The following is a 16,134-nucleotide window of genomic DNA, read 5'->3' on the forward strand; positions in this document are numbered from 1 at the left end:
ATGGTTGCCTCTAGGCCTTCTGTATATCCTCCTTGGAGAAGTGTCTGTTCAGGTCCTTTGCCCATTTTTTAATTGGGTTGTTTGTCTTCCTGGAATGGAATCTTGTGAGTTCTTTATATATTTTGGAGATCAAGCCCTTGTCTGAAATATCATTGGCAAATATATTTTCCCATAAATTAGGTTCCCTTTTCACTTTGCTGATGTTTTCTTCAGAAGCTTTGTATTTTGATGAAGCCCCATTTGTTTATTTTTTCCTTTATGTCCCTTGCTCTAGAGGACATATCAACTCAAAAATGCTCAAATTCATGGAGTTTGAAAGCATGCTATTAAACAATGAATGGGTTAATAATGAGATCAAGGAAGAAATTAAAAAGTTCCTGGAAACAAATGAAAATGAACACACAACAGTCCAAAACTTATGGGACACAGCAAAAGCAGTCCTGAGAAGGAATTTCATAGCAATACAGGCCTACCTAAAAAATATAGAAACATTTCAGATAAACAGCCTAATCCTACATCTACAAGAACTGGAGGAACAACAACAAAAAAGCCCAGGGTGAGTAGAAGGAAGGAAATAACCAACATCCGAGTAGAATTAAACAACATAGAAACTAAAAGAACAGTTCAAGGATCAATAAATCTAGGAGCTGGTTCTCTGAAAAGATAAACAAAATCGACAAACCCTTAAGCAGACTCATCAAGATAAAAAAGAGAGGACCCAAATAAAAACAGAAATGAAAGAGCAGAGATTACAACTGACACCACAGAAATACAAAGGATTGTAAGAAATTACTACAAACAACTATATGACAAGAAATTTGAAAACCTGGGTGAAATGGACAAATTTCTAGAAAACTATAATCTTCCAAAACTGGATGAAGAAGAAACAGAAAGCCTGAACAGACTAATAACAGCTGGTAAAATCAAAGCAGAAATCAAAAAACTCCCAGCACACAAAAGTCTTGGACTGGATGGTTTCACAGGAGAATTTTACAAAACATTTAAGGAAGAGCTAACCCCTATCCTCCACAGACTATTCCCAAAAAATCCAAGAAGAAGGAAGACTCTCAAACTCTTTTTATGAAGCCAGCATCATCCTTATCTCAAAACCAGACAGACTCAACATTCTAATAATATTTTAGTTTTCTTAACTAAAGGCCAATATTGCTAATGAAAGCTGATGAACATAGACACTAAAATCCTCAACAAAATATTGGCAAACCAGACCCAGGAATACATTAAAAAGATCATACACCATAATCAAGTGGGATTCATCCCAGGTATGCAAGGATGGTACAATATTCACAAATCAATGAATGTAATATATCACATAAAAGGAAAGACAAAAGTCACATGATTATATCAATAGATGTACAAAAAGCACTTGATAAGGTACAGCACGCATTTATGATAAAAACACTCAGCAAAGTGGGAGTAGAGGGAGCATAGCTTAATGTAGTAAAGGCCATATATGAGAGACCTACAGCCAACATCATACTCAATAGGCAAAACTAGAGCTTCTTTTTGACAGGCATAGAATTTGTCTTCACTGATTCTGGTGACTTTTAGCAGATGAGTGAAATGCTCAAATCTTTGGGTTGTTTCAAACCTGTAATAATTTGTAGATATCCTTTCACAAGTTCTAAATTATTCAAACATTGATTATCTGGATGGTTACTTATGCTCCCTCTTTTATTCTACTTAGAGTATAATAGAAGAGAGAAACAATGTTTTAATAGTTTTTACCACTCATGATTAGAAGTTTTTTGGAGTGTAATATTGACTTCATTATTTTAGAAATTTAACATAAAATATACAAATATAGCTGAACATAACTGAATTCTCAGAGGAATACAATTCTGTATAGATGCCTTTTTACCCAATCCTCCTCTGGGCCTAGGTTGGCCATGTATTTTTGCCTTGAAAGTAAGTATTATGCAATGCTGATTCTTTGGACATTTTGTCCTTTGTGTTTATACTCAGCAGTCTCTTGTTACACCCTACATACCCTACATGATCCAGCTACTTTAAAAAAACCCACATGTTATAACTATGTATGTGTAGTTTTATGAGGAATTTAACATACCTTTTTAACCATGTTGGTATTTTTATTAAGATTATTATTTAGGTTAGTGTTCTTTTTAGAAGAAGGTTCTATGGAGTTTTAGTTGTTTGCTTCAATAATGTTTTTCATAAGCCCTGTTATATTTAGTGTGCAGTTTTACAGAATTCAAGAATTTATAGCAATACACATACCATATATTTACAGGAAATAAATATGTATGTAAAATACAAGAATAGTATATATTTGTTTTAGGCTAAGAATTTTTATTAGGTTTGAGTTGCAGTATTCTTATTATCAATCAGCTTGTTATATTTTCTGATTTCCAGTATGATTTCTTTTTTTATCTATGGATTTGTTTTTGCAACTGTAATTCTTAATTTTGTATGCATGATGATTTTTTAAGTTATCTTTTCTAGCTTTTTGTTTTTGTTATTGTTCTTATTATTTGATATAGTTGCTTTGTGATCAGATAACATTTTATGTAGGATTGCAGTCTTTTGAAATTTGTTGAGATTTGGTTTATGGTCCACTTTGTGATCAGTTTTTATAAATATTTTGTGTGTGTTTATCCCTTTGGTTTTAAGCCCTCTTCTAGATAAATATCTTATTAGTTCTTTGATGATTTATAAAAGATACTTTCTACATTTCATTTAGCTGTTTTAGTTGCCTTCAGCAGGAGGGTTGATTCATAATTACTTAGCCTGCCATTAATGTAGATGGAAGTCCTTACATAGTATTTCTAATTAACTCTTTTTTATAATTTCTTATCCCTATATATTACTAATAATTTCTTTTATCTTTCAGTATTTACTTTTTGTATTTAAATTCTTAGCCTCTGTGTTTTATTCTGCTTCATATAGTTTTTGCTTTTTAAATTTGTCATATGTACAAAAAAAGTAGATAAAATTTTTTGTATGTTTATGTTCTTGTTGAGATTTTTAGTTATTCTGCCTGGTAATGTGTACAAGAGAAGGGCTCAAAAGGCCAGGTGTTATTAGTTTGTGTGAATTTGAGAAGGACTAATATTCTGAAAATGGTATGTAACTAACTGTAAGAGGCTTAAAAAGTTAATAAACTGGGTTGCAGATGGAACCTCTATAGGAGGGAGGGAGAGAAGGAAGGAAAGAAAGAGGAATTTGCAGTGCTAAACGCATTTGGCAAAGCTGGTAGGGAATCTTTAAGTTAAAATTGCCCATCAGAGGAGTCCTTTATCTTACAGACCTAGCCTAATATTCCTGCCATGCTCAGTCCTTGGTTTGGTGTGTCTTTGAGAAGTGCAATCTTGGTGTGAACATGGTGATGCATTCAGAACATAGTAGCTGTGGCCATCAGTCAGATACTTCTTGTAGTAGTAGATGTGAGAAGTGCCTTCTCATGGCCTCTACCTTCATCCCAACCCCCAACTAGATAACTTTTACTTTGAAATATCCTGAATTTGCTACTATAAGTATATTCATCATTCAATAGCTATATTGATAATAAGTTGCCTCATTATTTCTTCCCTTCATTTGCATATCTTTTAAAATTCTTTTCATTCCTTCTTTCTTGACTAAAAAGCAGCAAGTATCAAGTTCTTTACCAAAGCCTTTCATTTTGTCTGGCAGGGAGATAGCTTATATTAATTTATAAACACTTAAGATAAGAATAACATCTTTAAATATACCCTAAAGTTTAATGTATTAGTTCCCTTGATAACCACATTCTTGATATCTCACACACTGTACTCAGAAGCTCCATTTTATGAACCACTGAATTACTCACATTTTGGCTGAATGTATTCACCAGCCTCCTAATTGAGAAAGTGGCTTTTAAGCTAGCCTTGCTAGTTCTTTATTTCTGATTCTTAGTTCTGTCTTCTGTACCATGGAATTATCTAAGTCTGATAGACTGTCAAATTCTTTCCTTCAGCAAAACCTGTAGTACATACATAAATGTTAGCCCTTTCCTTGAGAAGCAAGCAGTATGCCATTTTCTTCTTCCCACCCGTTTTCTGCTTCACAAGACTTGAAATTCTTTCTAATGTTTTTGACAACTTGTAATTGAAACCAGTAACCTGTTAAATGAATTTCATTTACTTACCCCCACTTTACTCATACCCCTACCCAACCCAGTGTTCTGTTTCTAAAACAATTTGTATTCCAACTCCAATTTACTTAAAATATTGCTAAAGAATTTTAAGTCATTCTTTTATTTTACAAATCAAATCCAAAATGTAAACTCCTTTAATAGCATTTCAAGGCTCTTTCAGGGCCTCTGTAGTCTATCATTCATCATGTTTTGTTAATAGAAGTAGGCAACACTGAATGTTAGACACTGTACTAAATACTTTAGATGTGTTATTGCATTTAATCTTTACAATAAACATATGAGATATGTGTTTCTGTTATTCTCACCTTACATTAAGAAGCTGGTAAAGTAACCTGCATATGATCAAGCCTATGTTTATCAAGCCATATCTCTCATAATGATAGTCTTTTTAACTTTACTCTTTTGATAAGCAAGTCTTGATTTTTCCTGAGGTCATAGTGGTTTTATTTTCTTTCTACCAAGACATATCAGTTACTTTTAAATCCTGCTCAAGACCCATTACCTCTACTAGGCCATCCCACACTGACCATTCTCTTAGGTTTAATTTCCTCTGTATTTAAGTTGGTATATGTAAAAATATTATCATTAACTAGACTTTGTTCTATAGTCCTGTTATTTTGCATCTGGTTATCTCCCTAGCCAACCTATAAGTTCAGAGACTCTGTCTTCTAGATTTTCTGATGTGTCTTTTGTCCCTGATGTCATTGTGAGCACAGAATAGATGTTAAAGAAAAGCTTGTTAATCCCAATTAAAAAGTGGGCAAAAAACTTGAACAGACACTTCTCCAAGGGGGACATACCAAGGGCCCAGAGACATATGAAAATATACTCAGCATCACTAGCCATCAGAGAGATGCAAATTAAAACCACAATGAGATATCACTTCACACTGGTGAGAACAGCCATCATAAAAAAAAATCAATAAACAAGGGTTGGAGAGAATGTGGAGAAAAGGGAACCCTAGTGCACAGTTGGTGGGAATGCAGACTGGTTCAGCCACTATAGAAAACAATATGGAATTTTCTCAGAAAACTGAAAATGGAACTGCCTTTGACCCAGCAGTTCCACTGCTGGAACTATACCCTAAAAATCCTGAAACGCCAATCCAAAAGAATCTATGCACCCCAATGTTCATAGCAGCACAATTTATAATAGCCAAGTGCTGGAAGCAACCTAGTGCCCATCAGTAAATGAATGGATCAAAAAACTGGTACATTTACAAAATGGAATACTACACAGCAGAAAGAAGGAGCTCCTTCCCTTTGTGACAGCATGGATGGAACTGGAGACCATTATGCTAAATGAAATTAGCCAGGCAGTGTGGGACAAATACCATATAATCTCACCTTTAAGTGGAACCTAATCAACAAAACAAACAAGTAAGCAAAATATAACCGGAGACATTGAAATTAAGAACAGTCTGACAGTAGCCAGAGGGGAGGTGGGAGGGGATAATGGGGGCGGGAGGGAGGAAAGGTTTTCAGGAACAACTATAAAGGACACGTGGACAAAACCAAGGGGAGATGGAAGCGGGGGGCGGGGGAGGTGGGGATGGCTGGGGTGGGGAAAAGTGGAGGGGGGTAAATGCAGACAACTGTACATGAATAACAATCAAGTAATTTTTTTAAAAAAGAAAACTATGTTAAACTCATGAAGAAGCAAGTTGTTTCAGCGGATGAGATGAATGTTTATTTTCCATCTTTTCCCACAGAGACAGGAAGGTTGATGGCTTGGTATTATATTACATTTGAAACAGTGAAGAAATTTTGTACAATCAGTGGAAAAGAAACTTTATTGGATTTGGTAAATTAATCTTCACCAGAAAATAATTACATAATGATATAGTATAGAATAATATTGGGGAAACAACTAATTTGTGTATCTCATGTAATTTAAGAATGAATGAGCAGAAAAGAAGGCATTTCTTATAGTGCTTATGTCTTCTTCCTCCTTATATACATCTGATCATGCAATATGCAATAGTATTACTCCTTAGAATATATTTTCAGTTGTATCTCTCTATGAGGTTATATAGATATGCAAAGTAGGACTGGCAACTACCTTTCAACTTACAAGAAAATGCCAATTACCTTGGTAGTGACTACCAAGTATAATATGTTGAGAAATGATGTGGCATGATATATTAGGAAAGTGCCATGAGTGACGAACAATGAGGGACACATGTGCCACATACTTGCAATTCTTCGCTAAGCCTTTTGCAACAGAATAATAATAACAGAAATAGAATGGCATTGGTGACAGACCAGAAAAAAATAACTGACTGTGAAGAAAATGAAAAAAAAAACAGGTTATACTAAGATAATGAACGATGGTGGTAACTTTGCAGCTACAGCAGTGAATAGAACCATAGTCATGTGGTTGGTACCTGGTAACTGTATTGGTGCTTTTTCCCTTTACTGGGGACATAACTGTGAGATAAGGTATTTATATTTATTCTTAAATTTAAGCCATTCATTTTTATTTAAAATACCTAAGTAGACTATTTTGGTAAGATTATTACACCAAAAATTGCACAAACTTGGTGAAAAGTAGGCTTTTTTACCTATTAAATTATTTTTAACTAAGAAGAAACCAAGAGTAGAAAAATCCCTAATGTTAACAGTAATGCATCTGATTTTGAGTTCAATACACGTGTAAGAGAATTAGAATAGGTATTAGCTTCATTTTACAGAGAAACTAGAGCAGAGAGTACTTTGCTCAAAGTCATCTGGCAGAACTGTAATATTTAAAGCACTCTTTCCCTTACAAAGTTAGCCTCAATAGAGATAATGATTTGCAAACCATAGAGAGGTGAATAATAATGTAATAGTATTAATAGTGGTGGTATCAGGAGCTACATTTATTGAGGGCTTACTATGTAGTAGATACTAGGATGAATATTTTAAATTTTATCTAGTTAATCTTTGCAGTCTTGGTTCCAGTGTCTAGCATAATGTCTGGCATATAACAAGTGTTTGTAAACATTTGTTAGTAAATGAATGAGTGAATGAATGAATGAATCCTCAAAGAAGCAAAATGTATAAAGCAAATTTTTGACTCGAAATGCCAAATGATAAAATTGGGTTGTTCTAAGGAAACATGAAAAATAAATAAATGCAGAGGAAGTGAATGAGAGGAAAGGAGTAAAGAATGGGCATAATTAAATGGACAAATGCTGAAATTTTATAGGTCACAATGATAGCCAGCTGCAAGGAATTTCTAGATGTACAATCTAGGATAAATGAAAAGAAAACTCTGAATAATTTGAACAAAAATCCAAGTCAAACAACTATCAGGTACAGAAATTAAATATATTTTAAATAATTTTAAAAGGTTTTATTTAGTTAAAGTAACTAATAATAATAAAAGTTTTCTCTTGTGGTTTTATTTACAGATTTCCTATGGAAGGAAGAATTAAAACAAGAGAAATGAAAGTAAATTGGTAAAGATAATTCAGTGTGTCTTAAAATACTGACTACCTATTCATGATTCATATTTATGAAGGTTTTTTAATAGTTTTAAAACTCTTTCAAAATTTTTTCTTCATACAAAAAAATAACATAATTGTATAAAAGTGAGTCTGAATGTAGATGTGAAATTAATTTCTAAAAGCTCAGACTTTAATTCAAATAGATGATTTGTGAATTTTTTTTAAACCAACAGACAATAAGAGAGTGTTCTGTTGAGTCCATGTAAATGGTAGAAAGAAGATATGTTTTTCATCAGGAGATTTCAAGTTAGCTTGAATGAGAACCATGCATATAAAAATAATTGACAGTCTGAAAACACATGTACTAAATATCTGTTGAATGATAGTGGCATTCTGAGAGACAAAAAATAGTAAAAGCAAAAGCATGGGTAATGGAATGCGTATATGACAGTAGGATGAATATTGGGCCACGAATGGGAAGTTTATATAAAGGCACAGTAATTGGAAGAGTAAACAGGTTACATTGTAACTTGTAGTGACTTTGACCAGGTTTGCGATCACAAACGCAACGGTAAATTGTGCCAAGTTCTCAGTGTTCTCAGTATCTAGATCTTAGTGTTAAACCTTTTGATTTAGATAATGCAATTTCAGGTAAAATGATTGTTTTATGTTTTCAATTAAACCAGTTAGCCAAAGAATTTTTTTCCCTCCCTAGATAGAGGAGGTCACTTCATCTCTGGGATACTTCCTGCCATCTCATTGACTTTTATCTCCCAAGTGCCTTGATGTCTCAGAAACAAACTTCTTATTGTTGTGTATAACTCATCAGGCCAACCTATAGATTGGACAGCCGAAGTTAATGTTCTGCTTCTTAGCTATATTTCTCTAGAAATTCCAGCTCCTTAAAGATCATTATAAGCCTAATCATTTTGTTTTACAAGTGAAGTAAGTGATGTCCAGAGGAGTTGTGACTTGCACAACATTATGCTGCTATACTGGGGAATGAGCTAGAACTAGAACCTAGATCTATTGGACTCAATGTGTGTTTGTTTGTTTTTCTGATATGTTCTGTTGAATCAACTATTGAGTCAAATCAGTGTTTTCCCACATGCATTTTCTTGAGAACTCCCCTCCCCATTTGCAATTTTAATACTTTCATTTATTTTGCCTTAAATTGGGTCATACATCCTTCTGGATTTATACATGTCATAATTTTGTTTTCCATTATTATTTCCCACCTTTATGCATCTATTTGGCTAGGGAGAGAGAATGTGTGTGGGGTCTTTGTTAATCCAGAATGTAGTCTTTTGGTGGGTGATGTTAGCTGATATTTACCACCTTTATGTCTCCCTCATATCCCTGTTACTTTGCTGAATTTCAGATGTTAATCTTTTTAATCTAACATTTTTAGTCTTGAAGTTCCTGCCCTTTAGTTTAAGGCTATTTTTTTTTCATAACTTTAATTCCAGGTGTTTTGCCTTCAGCACTAGCTGTTTTTCTTTGACTTGTAGGATATATTTCCGAATCAGTGACTTCTTTTTTTATTCATTAGTTTCTTGTTTTATATTATATAAGTAAGGCATGGATTCATTTTTAAAAAATCAAAAGTAAAATTTATAGAGCAAAAACTAAGGTTACTCTTGATCCTCTGTATTTCTTCCCTGGAAATAATAATATCAGTAGTTTGGTCTGAATTTTTTCTACTTATTTCCTTTCAGTTTATGTTAGTACATACAGGTATGCTAATAAACATATGTAATGTCTACTGTGTAAGCAAGCTCATACTGTAATTATTGCTCTGAGGATATGTCATGATTTTTCTGCATTATTACATACACATATCAACCTCATTTAATTCTAATAGCAATATATTTTAATAGCAATGCTTTCTACAGTATGAATATATTGTAATTTGTATTGATGAAGGATTAGATGGTTTACAATTTTTTGCTAGTTAAATGGTGCTGAAATAAACTTTCTTGTATTTATACCACATTTTTCAAGGATTTCTGGGTGAAAGGGTAAAAACATTAAAAGATTTAATGTATAATGCCAAATTGCCTTTGAAAAAGTTTGTCTAATAGTTTCTATCCACAATGCAAAAAGAGTGACTATTTTCATACATCTTCCCAATACTTGTTTTGTATTTTTGAACTTTTGGTAATCTAAAAAGTAAAGAGTTATATTTTTAAAATTAGAGGGGAATATACATAATTGGGTTTATACAGAATGGAATATAACTTTTATCCAGTTTTAACTTATGCTTATTACTCATAGGCACTTAATAAATATTTGTTGATTATACAGATTATATGGTTTTTCTATAATACTTACATATAATTAAACCCAAGGACAAAACTGTATTATAAGAGAATATGACAAAAATTTTAGATGTGCTGAGGTTTTAAGAATAGTCTAGTAGGCTCTTTCTGGAGCACACTCACTGCTTTATTGGATGTGAACTTTCTTTTAAACTCTAGGGATCCCCATAAGACTTGCAACCAGGGGAGCGGCAGGCAGCAGCAGGTTGTTCTGGACTAGTGCCCTGAATGTGTCCTCAAGGCTCCCTTTTCTCTGACATTTCAGTGAGCTAGCTGCAGCCCTGCCTTAGCTCACATCTTTCCTATAATGTTTTTAGAGAGTGAAAGCAGTCCTGCCTAGGCTCTCTCCTGCTGCTTATCCTATCCTTAGCCTTTCCTTTGTTTCACTATTCCCTGCTTTAATAAACATACTCTCAAAGTTTTAAAAAAAGTCTAAGTGAGAGTGCCGTGTAAGCACTGGAAATGTATCAATCTAGAGATTATAATGAAAGTCTTGAAAAGAAATAAAATTTATGAGCGAAAGAGAGGTGAATAAAGAAGAGTAGAGAAATGAGAACTGGACTTCTGGAGATTGGGAAAAGGAAGTAAAAAATGACTTGCAACAATAATGATATAAGATACAGAATCATGTAGTTAGTGTCAAAGAAATTGAGGCAGAGAGGAATTTTAAGAAGAGAAACTTCAATCAGTGATGTCAAATAATATTAAGATGATAATTTTTAAAAGAAAATAATGAAATTTCTTTTTTCCACCAGTCTTATTCAGGCTCAGTTAGGATGCATTCCCATACAAGACTTTGCTTTGACACAAGATACTGCGAAGATCTTCAGAAGTGGCTCACGGATTACAAGATGTATGTTACAGGATTAATGTATTTTGGTATTTTTTTAGTAAACCTAGTATACGAGATTTAATATTGGATACTTTTTTTAGGGCTGTCAGAGTTTGTGGCTCTTCAAGAAAAGAAGTTTGCTGTACTATTGAACAGTTTGATTTTAACTAAATGTTTTAGATGTAAACTTTGGGAAAATTCTCTGCACGTGTCCAAACAGCTGGAAAAAATTGGTAGGTACTGAACACAGGCAGGCAATTTGTCAATGTCTGCAATTTATTTTGTATTATACTGTTAGGAAACATAATTCTGTGATGATTATAGACCTATAAGGAAGCACCATCTTAGCAGGACTAACTGAGATGCTGTGCTTAACTGATTTCAAATGATTCCATTTGAAATTAATTGGGAAACTTAGTAAGAATTAATGCTCTTATTTTCATTTGTTTTCAAACCAAGAGTGAAATTTTGTTTTAGTACCTAGGTAACTAAGTGTTGCTCTCCCACTTTTATGACTATTTTGTTTTGATCTCAATGACAAGATACAGAGCTAATAGTCCTGGTCATTTTTAATTTACTACAGAAAATTATGCCACTTATTTATATCTTAACTTTGTTTTTTTAATAACAGGATGATATTAGTACTGATCTTCACAGAGATTTTGCAGGAAAAAAATTATGCCTGTTTCCTGCCTATTGGGGTCTAGTTCAGGTTATGAACTGAAAAACTCTAGAGTGTGCCATTTATAAAGACTGAGAAATGACTAAAGCACTCTGGAGTTTTCCAGTTTGGTGTCTTTGGCTTTGTGACCCTCCTCCTCTTTAGATAGAACTTGAGAGTTGTTATCCCATGACTGACAGTCTTGTTAATTTTACAATTTTATATGCATCTTGGAGATATTAAAAAATCACTTAAGGGGTCATTAGAGATTGTTTTCTTATTCCTTAGTTTCTAAGGAATACTAAACCTTTGTTCTAAGGCTTAGAACAGAGATCTACTTTTTATTTTCTTGAAGTTTGAAATTAGTTGGTGGAAGAATGCTGACCAGTCCTGGGAGCTGGAGTGAAGGTGGGGTCTGGCTAGTGAAAGTAAGGTCAGGTTGGAGGAGAGATTCCTGATGTAAAGGGTCATCTTCCTACAGAAGCAAACCACATGCCACACACATCCCACAAAGACAAGAGTTCTGAATTGTGAAGGAGCTTCCATACAACATTTAGGAAATAGCAATTTACAGAAAAAATTAAAATTAGATTAAATGGTCACTAATAAAAGTTTCATTTTACTTGAAAAAGCCAGTTTTTCTGCCTGACTTTAGAGTATTGACAATCTAGGTATCTGTACCTTCCAAATTATTGAACACTGTTTCCCACATTTAATCATAGAAAAGTGAGATAATCCAAACAAAAAGGCAAATCTAGGTTCTCATAGAACATCAAGAAAGAAATAAAGAATATACGTTGATTTTTAACCATGATTATAAACTAAAAAAATTCAGGAGACGTTTTGAGAGAAAATGGAAATGAACATTAAAGAAGTATGAATACTAGGAGTTGTGTTTTAAGAATTAGTAAGAGAAATTCCCAAGAAAGAATAAGGATATGAGTTAGGAAGTAGGAGTGCCATACCATCACCAGTAATATATGTGCCTAGACAGAGTGTTAATATTTTGGTATTTTATATTTTTGACAATATCTTCTCTTTGAGGATTTTTTAAAATTCATTCATGAGTGTAAGAATTTTAAATTTTAGTTTTTAAAAATATAAAAAAGGTCAAAAGATAGATGTGAACTTGAGATATTTAAGTAATAAAGTAGTGTGACTGGACAATATTCAGCAAAAGGAGAATGGTAGGAAATTAGATGGGAGAAGTAGGCTGTGGTCAAATCATGTAGGTAAGGGAGTTTGGCCATAGTAAGGAAGTTGTCTAAATTCAGTCCTTTCAGTGGATAAGCATTGGAAATTTTAGGCTGAAGAGAAAAATTATCTGATTTAGGCACAGACAGAGAACTCCAAGAAGTGCTCAGAATGCCATACCTTCATAAAGCAATATTCTCATTCCTGAATCATGTTACCTTTTTCAAATATCAGTATAATAATAGATGTCTCTTGGTACTTATTCTATGGATAACATATGATAAAACTAAGGACCAAGTTGCCATGTACACCAAAGAGTTCCTCTTTCTTTTGTAAAGCAAGCAAATACAAATAACTGTGTAATGTCACAGCCCAACTAACCTAACTGAAAACATTAAAAAAAAACTTAAAAAAATTAGTTATTAGCCTGGGTCTGTAATTTTTTTTTACTAATACAGTTAAATACTTAAGTGTAGCTTTAGTTTAAAATGCGTTGTTTAAAAACTGCTATTTGATTAATTTTCCACAGGTATAACATTGTCAAATGCAATGGTTAACGCAGGTTTGAGTTCCTTTAAAAAAATAGAAGAAACAGATGCAAGAGAACTTGAACTGGTATTTAATGTTCACTTACTCCTAATGTTACTTGTATTTTATGTGAATTCTAAAGCTTAACTTTTATAACTTTATTTCAGTGAAAATGTATTTTCCTTCTCATAGTCATATTAACCTAAGGCTTTAAGTAATAAGCCTTATTAAAAATATTGACTATAAAAAGTATTCTATTAAAAGAATTTTTAGTGTTGTGGTAAGAATATAATGATATAAATGTTTTTAGATTTTAAATAGACATCCCCCCTTTGGAACTCAGATAAAAGAAACGGTGATGTATCTTCCAAAATATGAACTTGAAGTAGAGCAGGTAAATAATTTGTTTTTAGATACTTTGTCTTTTCAGGAATAATGCTACTCATAGCTGATTTGGAGCTGAGTATGAGCAGTAAAGTTATTTTTAACACGCTTTATGCCTATCCTCTTTTAAAGATTGCAAGATATAGTGATACTGTGGCGGAAATATTAGTGACCATTATATTAAGAAACTTCGAACAGCTACAAACTAAAAGAACAGCACCAGACTCTCACTATGTTACCTTAATCATAGGTGATGCAGATAATCAACTGGTTTTTAAGCACAAAATTATGTAAGTGTAACAATTTCTATTTGATTTTATTTCTAAGCATATATAATAAAAGAAAATTTCCACTGAGGTGAAAAAGCAATACAATCACAGTGATCAATTAAATTACATTATCCTTACACTGCAGTGGGGTAATTTCTCTGTCTAGTAAAGAAGATATTACCATTGGGTCTGTTGTTTTAGATTATTATATTTAGTAATATAATAAATAAACTATAAAATCTATTACCATGGTTTGAAACAAGTGAATAGATGACCTTTAGGAATAGTTATATAGTCCACTGTTGCTGAACTTACTTGTTACTTCTCTCCTGTCATCCCTGACCTTACCACTCACCACAAAATATATCTTCTATTTCCAAATTTAAATCTAACAAACTACTATAGTTCCATTGTAGGAGCCAGCCAACCAGATCTAATATATAAAGGAGGTACTTCCCTTATACCTAATTCTCTAGCATGCCATTATATAATTTTTACCTGAGATTTTTTTTTAATGCTATTGTTTTCTCCAAGATGTCAGAAAACTCTAAGGATATCATTTATAGCAAATATTTTTTGAACACTTAATAGGTTTCAGATATTTAATTGTTTAATCTTGTGGAAGACAAGTGCTATTATTATTATTACATTTTGTAGAGGAAGAAATAGGGACCAAGAGAGTTTAAACAGTTCGTGCACAGTCAAATGAGTAGTTTAAACTCTAGATTTGAACCCAAGCATTCTGACTCCACAGCCTATGCTTCTCCAATCATATTACTGTATATAGTTGTAAATTCAGAAATGGCAGTGACTCTGAAATGGGAGTCTCCTAATTGTTGCCAGTATACTGGAAGATACCTTCCTTAAAATGTCCCATGCAAGGTCCCTAAAGGGACGTCAGTGACTGATAGGATATCCCTTTCACTGGTAATTACTCTCCTACAACTAGGCATGGCTCACTTACAGAGAATATGTCATTGTACAAATCTTTATTCTCTGTGACAATGAAATCTAATGACAGCCTCAATTATATGAGACTAAAATAAGCTTAATTGCAAAGCTGGTTTTTGTTTGTGATGTTATTAGATACAAATTATTTTATGTGAATTTTAAAGATAAAGATATTGATGCTGTTCTCACAAAGTCATGTAATTTATGTATAGCTATTTTAAAGTGATAATGATTTAGAGGGAAGTTCATGGGTTATTGATAGCAACTATATATTCAAGCAGGCCTGATTCCAAATGCAACTTGGAATCATCTGTACTTAAGAAAATTAAGGTCATGGTAGTTGTATTGACACTCCATTTCCTCTTCTAAGAATCTGGGGAAAGTAACTTTCAAGACTTCAGTTTACTACCAGACTGGTTGTATCTTAGGATCGATCAGCTCTTGAAAATTAATATATTATTTAATTTAGTGTTTAGATCATTAATTAAATTACTTTTTTTCAGAGATTCTGTTTTGCTAAAAGCTGGAAGTTGGGCTAAAAAGATTGATGTTAAGAGAGCTCTTAAATCTGAAGAACTTAGCATAAATCTAATTAGTTCTGAATATGGTAAGTTCATTGAAGTAATGAAGATATGAATGTTAAGAATATGATATCATTTAAATATTAGATATCATTAAAATTATTTACTTTATGCTGAAACAAAACAATATATGCAAATGATGTATAAAATATTTGATTTAAATAATATGTATCATTTTAAAGGAAATTTCATGTAAGTTTATATATGTAAAAGATAGCATGGACTAAGATAGCAAAATTAAAATTTTATCTGTTTATTTACACATATTTTATTTTCCAAGATAAATATCAATTATCGTGGGAACATTGATTTTTATTTTTATTCTGATACATAAACTTCTATTTTTAAACTTTTTCCTGTGCATTTTTATTTCCTAGGCTTATCAGTTCTTTTAGTTTAAAAGCTACAAAAATACAAGAGATATAAAAACAAATAAATGGTCTCATATATGGATTTCTATTATTTAAATAAGCACTTATATGCTTTTTTTCCTTTTTCTAGTTGGACTTGATATTCAGAAGAAATTCACAGTCTTTTACTTAGGACCCAAGAGGTTTGGAAATGAAATAATTATGCAAAAAAAATCAGAAACAGAGATTTCCCATTCTAAGCATTCAGATAGATCTACTGTAGCAGAACCCAATAAAGGTAAATAGCTATTATATTCCTGTTTTGCATTAAAGCAAAGATATGGCTGCAGAAGAGTGTGTGTGTAGATTAGTGATTGCCAGGGAGCATGGATAGGAAAAAATAAGGGGCCACTACTAATAGGTTATGTGATTTCTTTTTGTGGTGATGACAATGTTCTAGAATTAAAGTGTGGTGATAGT

At 32.6% G+C, this 16,134-nt stretch overlaps 1 protein-coding gene across 1 annotated transcript in view; it reads left to right on the top strand.

Annotated features, from left to right (window-relative positions):
* The window catches only part of HFM1 (helicase for meiosis 1), a 91,111-nt gene that overhangs the window by 40,815 nt on the left and 34,162 nt on the right, over positions 1-16,134 (top strand). Inside the window, exons 20-29 of the mRNA XM_045847142.1 lie at positions 5,865-5,956; positions 7,343-7,449; positions 7,548-7,595; positions 10,660-10,757; positions 10,838-10,969; positions 13,121-13,206; positions 13,430-13,513; positions 13,636-13,793; positions 15,227-15,330; positions 15,806-15,952. Coding sequence (XP_045703098.1) covers positions 5,865-5,956; positions 7,343-7,449; positions 7,548-7,595; positions 10,660-10,757; positions 10,838-10,969; positions 13,121-13,206; positions 13,430-13,513; positions 13,636-13,793; positions 15,227-15,330; positions 15,806-15,952 — 1,056 coding nt within the window. The remainder of the gene's footprint in view (positions 1-5,864; positions 5,957-7,342; positions 7,450-7,547; positions 7,596-10,659; positions 10,758-10,837; positions 10,970-13,120; positions 13,207-13,429; positions 13,514-13,635; positions 13,794-15,226; positions 15,331-15,805; positions 15,953-16,134) is intronic.

Source organism: Phyllostomus hastatus, unplaced genomic scaffold (assembly GCF_019186645.2).
Source record: "Phyllostomus hastatus isolate PE091 unplaced genomic scaffold, TTU_PhHast_1.1 phas_contig_524, whole genome shotgun sequence".
NCBI lineage: Eukaryota > Metazoa > Chordata > Mammalia > Chiroptera > Phyllostomidae > Phyllostomus > Phyllostomus hastatus.